This window comes from Bombus huntii, chromosome 3 (genome assembly GCF_024542735.1).
Source record: "Bombus huntii isolate Logan2020A chromosome 3, iyBomHunt1.1, whole genome shotgun sequence".
NCBI lineage: Eukaryota > Metazoa > Arthropoda > Insecta > Hymenoptera > Apidae > Bombus > Bombus huntii.
In genome coordinates, this window is record NC_066240.1 from 2,509,197 (window position 1) to 2,521,906 (window position 12,710).

Sequence of the window (12,710 nt, forward strand, 5' to 3'; positions counted from 1 at the left end):
TTTGCAAAGTTAAGATTACTTTTGGTTAAAAACAAAAAAATTTGAATCAATTGGAATACTTTATTTCTTAAGATTTGTACAATCCTTACAAGACTTTAAATTCATTTTTTTTTAAGTGATACTGACAGCTTATAACCTGCAGAATGAACGAATATTTCTGATTTGTGTCGCGTTTGTTTTATTCCTTTACATGATGTACCTCATACAAAGTTTTTAGACTTATGAATATTCATTAATTCTTATGAATTAAATTTTTGACTTAAAAAAAATGCTTCTTCCATTCAGATTTTATAAATAAGTGGTAACAAAAAATTTAGCGTGACAATATGTAAAATCCTTCCTGTAGTAGGATAGTATCTTATTTATCTATGTCTTAATTAGTACTGTCTATAGAGTACATAAGAACATATAGGAATTTTGTCACAAGAAAAAATGCAGATAATTGTAAATTAACTACATCATACGCTAGTGTTACTTATAAAAAAGATAAGAAATGTAGATTATTAGAATATGTTATAGATATATGATAACCTCCTTATGTAGTTGGAATATTTGAATTTAATGAGACTTAATATAGTGTTTTATTCCTGTGGAGCCATTGCTCTCGCTTGAGCTCTTACACGTTTTTCATACTCCAAGCGATTTTGACTGTAATAAAAAATTCACATTTCCCATAATAATTTCATATACACACAAGTTTTACATCATATAAAATAAATATAATACCAATATATTGTATATGCTTCTGCTTGAGCTGGATCTTTGACATTTGGTTCATTTAATAAATCTTGTATACCAAGGAGAATTTGTTTAATTGTAATGGCAGGCCTCCAATCCTTTTCTTCGTCCAAGAGAGACAAACATACTGTTCCTGAAGGGTAGACATTTGGGTGAAATAAAGGAGGTTCAAATTTACATTTTGGTGGACTAGAAGGATAGTCATCCTTGAAGATCATGCGTAATTTGTACAATCCACCCTCCCATGGTGTCTGCGAAATTGAATGTTCAAATAATATCGTGAAAATGAATGTTAACGCTAATACTATGTGTTACAACTCACAGATTTTTTCCCTGGTATTGCACATTCCCAATTCATCAAGTTAAGTGTCCCATCTTGATTTTTAACAGGTCGTGCTACAAATCCCTTTACAAAAGTTAAATTATGTCTCAATACACATTACATGCAAAAAGATTGACGTTTATCCAAAACACATATACATGTATACTATATACATCCAGAATAATGCACGCGTTTCTGTATGTAAGGTTAGGATTTTTAACTGTTGAACTATTTTATCGAAAACGATTTTCTACCTCGATAACAAACAGTTGTTCATGATCAAATAATATTATAAAGAGATGTTTATTTATTAATGCGATTTTGTTTAAATAAATAATTCAATGTTCAGACTGTCCAGAAGGAACATACACATTAATGATTGCAGTTGTAAAAAATAATATATCAAAAGGATAACTTACAAAAGGATGATCTTTCCTCCATGCTTTTCGCTCTTCGGCGAGCCTAGCAATCGCAATGCCTGACATTAATCTGCAACAATTTTACGTTATATTAGCGTAATGTATTTCGGCGCGAAATATAATCGAGACGTGGTGCGCAAACACCAATTGTGACATTACCACTATGCTTATCGATAACAATCCACAACTTTGAATTCTGGGCACTTTCTGCGCCGAAATTTCATCAAATACTTAGTTACACAAGGGTGAAAGCGATTCTATTAGGGTGCGTGTTCAGAAAACCTATGGATTTGTAACCGTCCTCGGTGTTGTTCGGATCTCACTGTGAATTCTTTTTCGCAAACACAGCATCTGTTACACGGGGACCTCTGCTGGTAAAAGAGGACACGTGTCTTGGACAAGTCCTGCAGAGCTAAACCAATCAAAGTACATGTACATTTGTCCAATTCGTTGGTTGGCTGATTAATTTTAATTATATATATGCGTTTTTAGTTATTATTAATAAAAAATTCTCACTAACTCATAAATGTTAAATAATATATTTATTTTTAGAATTAATATATATATCTTTTTTGCATAATTTCTTAATATTATTAATAGAGAACAATATCTTTAAAATCGAACATTGTGAACTATTCAAATTGTTTAATCATATCTTTAAGAAAAACAAAAATATTAAAAATAATGAAATTAAATATATACATACTTGCAAGAAAAATGTAAGTCTTTACCATAATATTCGACTGTGTATATATGATTAAAGTAGCGTAATTTATTTTTAAGTCATTTGTTCTTCACTTTATGCTTTTTTATTTTGTTTCATCAAACTTCTTACGTTTCATCTTTTATCTTAATCAGAAAGCATTACATGCATATACATATACAAATTAAATCAATAAAAAGGCATGAATATCCAGAAAATTATTAGATAGTTATATTATTTTGTTGTATATAACAATTAAATGATAAATGTCGAAAAATATTCTTAGTAATCTTTTTGAATGAAATATCTTCCCAATGTATATTAACGTAATACATCTTGTATTTATACGGATATGAAATAATAATAATATTAATAAAACATACTCTGTTTATCAATCGTATCTCCGTACCAAATAGAATTATTAAATTTCAGTAATTTTGTCGTGTTTATTATTCCGTTTCGTGTCGTCTCTGCTTATACTTATATATACATATATGTTTTCATATCATATATCCGTTCAAAATAAAATAATTACGAAACTCGACTCAAATTCTACTTGTATTACTAGGATCGCATACTGGTATTAGAGGTTATAAGTAAGATACGATTTTATAGTTAAACTGAATTTTCCCTCAAAAGTTACTTCTTATATTGGGATAACATAAGAGGAATGGAGGTCTTTCAACGCTAGATGGCGCCTCTGTAAGTATGATAAATTGGTTATCAAATTTCGTTCTTTGTATTGGGATAACATAGGTAGAAAAGAGGTTCTGGATTATAAATAGCTCCGGTGAATTTTCTATTAAATTCTATCCTTTATGATAGGATAATATGATCTAAAAACAAGCTGCTTAATATCATATATTATTCTTACTGCGATGTTAAATTTATGATAGAAAAAAATAAAGAGAATTTTATCCTGAATATCAGAATAATATGACGATGAAAGCATCTCGTCAATTTACCCGCTCATTTCAAACAGGGTGTGCTCCGCTGATAAAGCGTTAAAAGGTTTTAAACTAACGAGATAAAGGTGGTTAATTTTTTTCCTTTTACTCAAATCTAGCTTTTTCTAAAGGAAACATGACGAATACAATTTAAATCTTAATGTAAATCGTGAACATGCTATTATACCAAAAATCTAATAGGGCTAATATACGTTATAATTAGAATACATTATAATTACAAAATTTGTAGAAGGATTTTACATAATTCGATATGTGAGTATTACGAAATCTAACCAATGTTTTTATTTCTTAACATACATAAATACGTAACATACGTATGGCCATTTAGCCATAATATTCAAGTAAACGATTACAGATCATTGTTTTTTCCATTCTAACAGATCTAATTATCACAATGTGCATTGGCGCACTATGTAAATCGAATGTTTGCGTCTGCGCTCGAATCTTGCAATATGTTCTCTCGTAGTTAAACCCTCGCATCGTCTTAGTTATTCATCCGACAGAAGAGGATCAGCTTCGATTCTCTCATTAACATCACCAGGCCACGGTCGACACTTGTGCACCATTCGAATATGGTTCTTTATTTCCTGTGTACACTTACGATTAACGAATCGATGGAAAATTCTTGATAAAATACTTATAACGTTCTTGTTGAGTTCTGATTAAACACTCCATTTTTCTTAAGGGCAAGATCTGTTTAAACGATCATTTAAAATGTGGAAAGCGTTAAGTTACGTTTTTTTGTAAGTAATTTTTCATTTTTCATTTTTATAGCTTCCTATTATTATCAATCTGTCCATTAAATAATCTATTACGCGCTTTTAGTCCTCCTATATTAAATTTCAGTTTTCAAAGTAGCGCGATCACAATTTTTATTAGAATTATACTTTCTTTGATAATAAAACGGTTGATCGCACAAAATTCAAAATTGGTCAAGCAAACGTTATACTGGCGGTTAATTAAACACGGATACCGCTGCAGACGGGAAGAAGGTCAGTTTTCTGTTGCGCGTCTGCAAAATCTTTCGGAACTCGATTTCAAGCGTAAAAACTATTACTCGTCCTGATCGATCGTCTCAAAATGTTCAAATCGAGAAGAAATTGAAACAATGGCGATTAGATAAGTAACGGAGGATTATTATTATTTGCGTCTGTTAAATTATGGCGCATACATGCTTCCGTGTTTGAAGAGGAATTAAGCTGCGAAAGATTAGATAATATTCTGCCACTATTTCAATACAATATTCGAAACTTACGTGACCGAAAAATGATACAACCGACAGATATATTGAAATAATTTTATAAAACATCTTTCATATTGTCCGTCGATATTTTCTTTTTTTCGTTATTTTGCGATATATACCAATTATTGATTAACGCATGATCGAAATAGGATAACGTTCTTCTCGATGAATCCGCAACTCTCGTTGGCGAACGCGAACGAAGAAAATTGCGAGCTACGTCAAACGAACTCGAACACGAGCACCGAATGCAATTTTAAGGAAGAAGATCACCGTTTGGTTTGTTTTCATGGCCTCGAGGATAAATGGAAGACTGGGTGATTATCGCCAATGCTTCGTTACTTACTAATGAGTATTTAAATAGCTGTGGTATGGAGAGAAAAGTATTTAAGTATGACTGTTTAGAGATGAGAACGTGCTAACATTGGTGCTTTGCTATTGGCCCCTGACGACCTTCGATCCTCAGAATGTTCTACAGGGATTTTCTTCCTTGAAAAAGTTAACAATCAGAGAAGGAAACTTGACTAAATTAGTGTCATCCTTCCCAAACGAGTCTCGATCGATTGAGGTTCGGATGTTTTGTTGTTTCATAGTATTTCATCGAGTATTTCTCTTGTCCTTACAAAAGTGATATTTTCCTTCAGAAATTGGAAATAACTGGAACTAAATTAAAAAAACTTCCAGAAAATACGTTCGTCAATCTTTCGAACTTAAAGAGCCTGGATTTTCGAAATAACAGCTTTCCAGAAATCGATGTTGAAACTTTCAACATCTCCTCGTTACATTACATTTATCTTTCTGGTAAAAAAAAAAAATGATACATTAATGAAATTTTTTTATGAATTTAATTTATAAACACAATTTATTTGGGAAAAGGCAATCCTTTGAAATGTACGGAGGATACGAAGTGGATTCTAAACAAAGAAACGGGTTCATTGGGTCACAAAATCGCTGATAAAGAACATTTACGTTGCACAGTTCCTTATGACGGCAGGTCACTGATTCCAGTTGTGGAAATAATTATTGTAATCAATTTTATATTACAGTTTATTCGTAAGAAGCAACGTTAATCTATGCAAATCTTTTGAACTTAATAAATTTACTATTTTAGACGTTGAAAGAGGAATGTACAAAGACTGTATGCGAGTGTGAATTAGTATACGTATTTGGTAACGGAGGGAAACATATTCAGAAGCAACTGACGGCCTTTGTTTCGGTGAACTGTAGTCATCGTGGATTAACCGAGATGCCAAATTTCCTACCCGCCAACACCACTACTCTTCATTTATCTGGAAACAAAGTTGCAACATTTTAAATACTATTCTTCGAGATGCTTAATATTAAAAGCTCGTTAATAACTAAAGGAGTATTCAGATGATCAATATTATTTGTCAATATTATTGTCAAGGTTTAATGTGCTCAATGTTGTATTAATAATACATGTATATATTGATCGACTAGAGGTTGACCTTTTACGTACAATAATATTGGGAATCCTAAATATCGACAACAATGTTGACAATAATACAGATCGGCTGAATGCTTCTTAAAAAATAGAATTTTAATTGTAGATTCAGGATTTGAGGCCACTCACGACAAATCCTGTGTATAAAGGAGTAGAGGACTTATATCTGAATGATAATATGATCGAATCGATCGTTCAATTGGAGGGGTCTAGTTGGGTGGATCGTTTTCGATTGCTTAGTCTCCGTGGAAACAAATTAACAGATGTTCGTATTATATCCTTGTCGATTGAAGACACGTTACTGGAACAAAGATATTAGAGGACTTGCATTTGATTGGAACCGGTAAATTTAATACAATATAAATAATCAAAGTTTTCTGTTATTATTTCAGTTGCCTACGTATGCCCTAGAAAACGTGTTACTACACAATGGAAACGCAGTAAGTTTGTATCTTGGAGAAAACCCATGGAGATGCGACTGTCTTTTTACACCAGGTTTCCAGGTAAAATTTGAATCATCATGGTGGATTGATATAATATAAAGAAATCAGAAATTTTCAATTAAATGCCAAGTTCCAAGGACTTTGAAAACATTGAAGTTTCATTCATTTGCAGGAGCTCCTCATTAGGTATACGAATTTAATAAAAGACATTAATGATGTCAGATGTTCGCCTACCAACGGGGATGACATTTCTGATAGAATTGTAAGTTATTTGATCATTTTTCATCACGTTTTTCGATGAAGAATATTTAAACATTTAACTTAAACGATTCATATATCTTTTTCAAAGATAAAAGACCTGAGGCGCACTGAAATTTGCGTTTCCTCGGACGAAGATCCTATAATTCATCCCTTGGACATTTTAAATATTATCCTAGCATTTCTGATACTTTTGATCATCGGAAAAGTGCTGTACGACTATTGGTCTTTCAAAAAAACTGGCAAGCTGCCTTGGATCGTTGCTAAGATACCATAAATGAATACTTATCCATGTAAGAAATACGACTTCAAATATATTCCAAGATTTTCCTCGGATATTATATGAGATTATATGGATTATATTATAGTATCGTGGAAAGATCGTTGGCGAAATCCCGATGAACTACAAATAATCGGCAGATACGCAAATAAATACAAAGAAAGAATGGCAACACATCGAAACCAGCTGGCTGCTGAAACGAGCAAAACCCATATAAGAAGAAGACTAAGAAAAAACATCCTACTGACCTCACTAAAGAAATAAAATAGACAAACTGGAAGATGGTATCCCGCTGGGGATACCATCCACATGTTATTTAGTAATAAAGTTAGACAAATTGTAAAGCACAAATTAAAAGAAAAGAAAACTTCAGGTAGAAAATATAATATAATAAATAAAGATCACTAGAATCCTGATCTCTGTAATATGCATAGATTATAAGACTAAGGAAGCTCACCTTCGATTCTGCTTTTTGATCCTCGCAATATTGATGATACAATTCGTCAGCGGCTGTTTTCTTTGCCACACACTCTCTCACGCCACGACCTGTATTTATTTAAAAAAAGATAAACAAGATGCAGAAAATAAAAACGAATTGAGAAAAGTTGTTATCCAAATTTCTAGACTAAACCTTCGCTGATATAGCCTAACGCAGAGCAAGTAGCAACGTAAGTCAAACCCTGATAAGTTTTCATTTTTTCCACACAATACTTTGGAACTGGAACTCCTTTTTTAAGACAAAGTTGATATAACTTTCTTTGAGCTGTTTCTCTCAGACCGTCCGCGCCTAGATTAATTATTTCCAACAGTCTGTAGATAACGTTTAACTTATTAATTATGATCATCTAACATTGATAAGTAAAGGGTCAATGGTTGTGAACTAGGCTTGTACGTACTCTTCCTGTGTAAGATCCACGAGAGCACCTAGCTTTTCGTCCTTCATCTCCTGATTCGCAATCATTTGTAAAATTTTCGCGGCTAAGTCGTTCTTTGTTGATTCTTCGGTTAAACCTCTAGATGTTGCTGTTAATTCATATAAGTTGCTTTGAATGAACTCAATATTGAAATTTTTACGCAACGATATTTATTAATTGTTAATATCAATTATATTGTTGTTATCTAATTTGTAAAAAAAGATTTGCTCTATTTAAGAAAAATAGTGTTTACGGCGAAAGCGGAGCCAAACGTGTAAAGTTACATGAAGCAGTTTTTCAATTTTGACGCGTCGAATGAATTCGTTAAATATTTACGTAAGATATTACCAGCAAATCCAGCGAAATTTCCACGTATTACATAGACGTTCGATTTGTGACGATGTGAACAGTCACTTGTGTATTCATATTCAACTGGTATTTTGCAACGTTTTGCATATGCCTCTAAAATGTTTAATGGCGTTCTTTGACTAACGATTTTCGATGAACTGTCGTCACCACTACCCTTTAATTGATTTTAAATTGTCCAATAAATTGTGTAAAAATATTGTATAATAAATTGTACATATGAGAAAACAAAGACGATTGTCGTTTACTTGAATTGAAAGATTTATCGCATCATCTTTATCGACGATAAATTTTTGACTTGCGGTTCGATGGGAGCCAATTTCCATAACGGAATCACCAACGTCAGCACATGTTTCTTGGCGGTGTAGTGTAATACAAGAATCCTCGTGTTCTATAAAACGTTTGATCTTAGAAATCTAATTATATTATAGAATTGTTTACTTAAGACTAAATTGGAAATGTATGATAAAATTACTTTTTATACTGTGGCTTTCCATTTTAGTTTCTTCGAAATTGGCTCGTTTTTCAAACATGTTAATTGTTTTTTTAACAGATTGCACCTCGGCTGGAAGAACAGTTGACTTAGTGATACGAAAGAAATAGTTTTATAACGATTATTAATACCAGCGTCTTGTCGCATAGCAGCATCTGCTATTTTACCCCACTCCTCCAAGCTACACGTCTCTTTCATCAATTTAGTGGTATCTACATGAAAATAATAATCAGTAATCAATTGAATAATTTTCTAAAAAGAGGATGTATAAGTCTATCGGATAGATATCGAGATGTGTTTCCTAGTCAAATAATTGAATTATTATATAATTTGTATTCATTTTATAGATATATAAGAGCTATGTTAATTATTAAATCGCAAACTTCTTTATGCGTTTAATGCGCGATGTACAAAAATATACGAAGTATCTAAAGTATAGTATTTATTATAGTGTTTAGCAAATAAGGTAATTTCCTATGTAGATTTCATTTCTCAAACTACGTTCATAAAAATATGAATTTCGATAAATATCTACAGTCCAATAATTATCAATTCAAATAATAATGATCGAAGACAGGAACTAAAACTTCCAATGCAATTTACATAATTCATTTTGTCTTATAGTCCTTTTTTCAGAAAGACCTTCGATTATTACAGAGCATCATTTTAATCTTATCAATAAATAAGACTATGCAAACTTGTTTCAACGTTAAGAGAAGCAGATTCATCGCTTGAAAACTTCTGCGTAGTAGAACTATTCATCATCAGCGAGTCACTAGATTTATTTCCTATATCTTGTTCTTTAGTAACCAAATTTTGAGTTTCATCAATTAAATTAACTTCTCGTTCGTCGATACTGCTTTCTGAAACTTGTATCTCGGCCACGTTCTTACTTATTGCATCACTATCTTCTATAGTCTATGGCACACGTATATTTAATCGTAAAGATCAATTTATAGTATTGGGTTTCTGATACCTACGTCATTTTCAGTGATTACCGATCCCCTAGCGGAAAACATTACAGTTGAGTCTTCTGAATCTTGTGTAAAGAAAGAGGTAGATGTTTCTATCGAATCATAAAGTGAGACATCTTTTTTAATACTAGAACTCATGGATAATTAAAACAAAATGAATGAAATCTTATGTAAATAATCGCGACCTACCAATTTCACGACAAGGTGCTCGTAATTGCTGAAGAAGATCTTCGGCTCGATCGATAACCGTCTCCATTTCACATAAAAGCGGTGCCGCATTTGGGAATCTTTCGGTTATCATGTTCCAGACGAACTCGGCATCCTCTGTACCTTGCAATGATTTTGGTAATTCATATTTTTGACATGTAGAATCTTGGCGTTCAGACATTCGACAACGTGGACTTTATTGTATCCTATTTATGAGATATTAAGGTTTGGTCCGATTGCCAGACTGGCAACAAAACGTATACTGTAAAAAAGAATGTGCCTTGGTTTCATTGACAGATTGACAGTATGTCAGACAATAGACGATAATATTTATAGCAACACTGAGTTGGCTTTGATACTTTTTATACCGGCTTATTGCATTTTGCTTCAGTAGTAGTTTAAATTATACGAACAAGTAATATAAATAGAAAGTGCAATCTAAAAAATAAAAAGTGATGAATATAATAAATCTTTACACATGCAACAAAAGCTCATATTTACGTTTGATTGCGGTTCTAAGAAGTTAAATCTAAAATTTCTAAATTTCATCTCAAATTTTAGGTAATATTTGTATAGATCAATAATTTGTATAATATAATATTACCTATCCCATCCATTTCATGTCATTATCTAGGCATTGTATTATTGTCATGCAATTTTTATTGCTTTATTCTTCATTAACCCCTTTAGTGTCGACCGAAAAAATTATACCTAAGCGAAAAATATCGAACCAATTTGATGTAATTTGGTAAGGTTTGAGATAAAAATAATAAAAAAAAATAAAAATGATACTTACAGAGTTCAAAAAGAAACATATTACGAAATAAAGGGAGAATAAATTAATGCCAATTGTATTTCAATATTTATTGAAAATCATATCAATAATACTTATTCAAAATCATTAAGAAAAATGGAGAGGTCAGTTTTCTTTTATAAATAGTATTTGCAAATAAGAATAATCATCATTTAATCATTATTTTTATGTAGAACATGTAGTATAAAACATAATTACTGCATTTTCAATTATTTGTAGAAAAATTTCTAAAAACAGAAACATGCAAACAGAGAACTAAATAATAATCCCATGATGCGCAACAAACGTCATGGATTATTTGCTTCAAAATAAGTGATTCGTGTAGCTAGTACAACATCATTGAAATAACACCCTAATATTATTATAAACATTTAAAGTTATCCGGTTATTGAAAATGTGTAATATTTACTTATTGTTGCTAACGCAAATAATTTACTTAGCTTTGATGATGACTAATGTATACGCCACGTAATCCTTTATTGCACAGATTGCGTGATCTTCGCACAGGCCTATCAAAAATTTTATTCTCGCCCTGTTGATGCAAGATTATTTTATGAAACATAAGGAAATATTTTACTATAAGCAGTGTTATCTAAAATCTGTGATTACGGTCTCAAGCAAATCTCCCGTGTCGAATTTTTATCTTATGACACAACGTATACACAATCTCGGTATCAACCATCGCGGAATATTACGAAAAGTTAAACCCATAAACAACCTTTTCAATTTATGGAACATCTCACATAGGACTTTTGCAAAGAAATTTAACCATTTATAACGTTTCATGAATTTATTTTGTGATAAAGTTTTCTCGCAAAGCGATTAGTAAAGCGCCATCACACACGCAACGATATCTCTGCTTTTAGCACTGAAAGGGTTAATATTTAATTGTGTTAAAAATGACAACGTGAGTTCGTGCTCGCCATCCATATGCAAATGCGTTAGTTATAAGAAATAGTAACTAGAGGATGATCCTAGTTACAATCGATAGATTTAATCGATAGGTTTAAGATGCCTTTTTGTTTTTATCCCTAGTTTTTGTAAGCGCGTGCAATAAAGATTTTTTTGGCTCAGAACGGTGTGATAGATTTATCCATTCAATAAAATAATAAGTATTCCGATCTTACCTCTGAGTATAAAAATAACAGCAAATTGTACCTGGCTAATAAATTATATCTTGTCATATTTATTTAACACTAGGTTTACGGGACCCATCAATTTGACGGATTTCAAACTTCGAAATGAAATATCTCAAAAACCCATAGCATTAATTTTAACTATTTTGCATCGTAAATTAATCATTTCATCTATAGAATTCATACCCATAATTATTTTTTCTTAGGCTTTCTAGTTTTTGAAATCTGTATGTAATATACCTATCTTTACGAAACCCGTCAAATTGACGGGCTAGCTGATTTCATAAACAAACCGTTTTTCAAAGACAGTGTGCAAAAGTTTCAGTTATTGTAGACATTTCCCATTATTTTCTCCGCTTATTGTAAGTATTTACAATAGGATAATTGAATTTGGGCACAGTATTTTCTTTTTTTTACCAATCTGAGGATACCGCCGAAGAAGATCAATATATGAATTAGGCCAAAGCGAAGCTGACAATGAAAGTTCTGAATACACTAAAAGTGGAAAGACAGAAGGATCTTCGGATAATGAAGAGGAGAACTTCTCGAAAGTGTGTCGTAACAAGAAAAGGATGCGTATTTTTTCTAATTCTGACTCTGCCGATAAAAGGATGAGCATTCCAAGAACATCCCAAAATGTAATGGGTAAAATTGAAATTGTAATTGACACAGTGGATAAAACTTAAAGCAGGCGGATCTAGGGGTAGGACGCCCGTTCGTATGATATTTAAGGATATCGCAGGGCCTACTGGCTATGCTAAGAGAAATATTATGTCGGGTTGTGTAACTAGTGCTTTCGAATTGATAATTGACAGACACATAATGGAACACGTAAAAGATTGCACTGAAATCGAGGCGCATCGAATTTTGAAAAAAGACAGACAATCACAGCTACTGAGTTACGTAGTTTTCTAGGAATTCTATATGCCCGGGGCGCATATGAAGCGAGATCATTGAAAGCCTCCGAAAG

General features: G+C 32.0%; 3 protein-coding genes across 6 annotated transcripts; 1 reads left to right on the forward strand and 2 right to left on the reverse strand.

Moving 5' to 3' along the window:
- Window positions 1-40: 40 nt before the first annotated feature.
- On the reverse strand, window positions 41-1,828 carry LOC126864326 (SUMO-conjugating enzyme UBC9-B). The gene is made up of 5 exons (XM_050615605.1): window positions 1,639-1,828; window positions 1,480-1,549; window positions 1,061-1,144; window positions 727-989; window positions 41-648 (listed from the first exon to the last, which is right to left on the reverse strand). Exons 2-5 carry the CDS (start codon window positions 1,543-1,545, stop codon window positions 582-584), a joined length of 480 nt encoding a protein of 159 aa, XP_050471562.1. The 5' UTR covers window positions 1,546-1,549; window positions 1,639-1,828; the 3' UTR covers window positions 41-581.
- Window positions 1,829-2,369: 541 nt separating this feature from the next.
- LOC126864294 (protein singed wings 2) lies at window positions 2,370-7,044 on the forward strand. Of its 2 annotated transcripts, none has more exons than XM_050615527.1 (11): window positions 2,370-2,884; window positions 4,543-4,707; window positions 4,796-4,958; window positions 5,035-5,191; window positions 5,267-5,415; window positions 5,502-5,690; window positions 5,962-6,120; window positions 6,248-6,358; window positions 6,471-6,560; window positions 6,648-6,849; window positions 6,925-7,044. In XM_050615527.1, exons 1-10 carry the CDS (start codon window positions 2,874-2,876, stop codon window positions 6,831-6,833), a joined length of 1,380 nt encoding a protein of 459 aa, XP_050471484.1. In that variant the 5' UTR covers window positions 2,370-2,873; the 3' UTR covers window positions 6,834-6,849; window positions 6,925-7,044. The 2 variants fall into 2 exon arrangements, with proteins under 2 accessions (XP_050471484.1, XP_050471483.1); XM_050615526.1 differs by lacking the exon at window positions 2,370-2,884 and adding an exon at window positions 3,248-3,893.
- On the reverse strand, window positions 5,420-11,863 carry LOC126864291 (uncharacterized). Of its 3 annotated transcripts, XM_050615523.1 has the most exons (13): window positions 11,214-11,863; window positions 10,395-11,136; window positions 9,773-10,052; window positions 9,590-9,675; window positions 9,308-9,527; window positions 8,741-8,821; window positions 8,592-8,681; window positions 8,365-8,507; window positions 8,099-8,273; window positions 7,733-7,859; window positions 7,468-7,646; window positions 7,294-7,382; window positions 5,420-5,679 (listed from the first exon to the last, which is right to left on the reverse strand). In XM_050615523.1, the coding sequence occupies exons 3-13, from the start codon at window positions 9,969-9,971 to the stop codon at window positions 5,665-5,667; spliced, it is 1,404 nt and encodes a 467-aa protein (XP_050471480.1). In that variant the 5' UTR covers window positions 9,972-10,052; window positions 10,395-11,136; window positions 11,214-11,863; the 3' UTR covers window positions 5,420-5,664. The 3 variants fall into 3 exon arrangements, with proteins under 3 accessions (XP_050471480.1, XP_050471479.1, XP_050471478.1); XM_050615522.1 differs by lacking the exon at window positions 5,420-5,679 and having other exon boundaries at window positions 7,155-7,382; window positions 11,323-11,863; XM_050615521.1 differs by lacking the exon at window positions 5,420-5,679 and having other exon boundaries at window positions 7,155-7,382.
- Window positions 11,864-12,710: the final 847 nt, after the last annotated feature.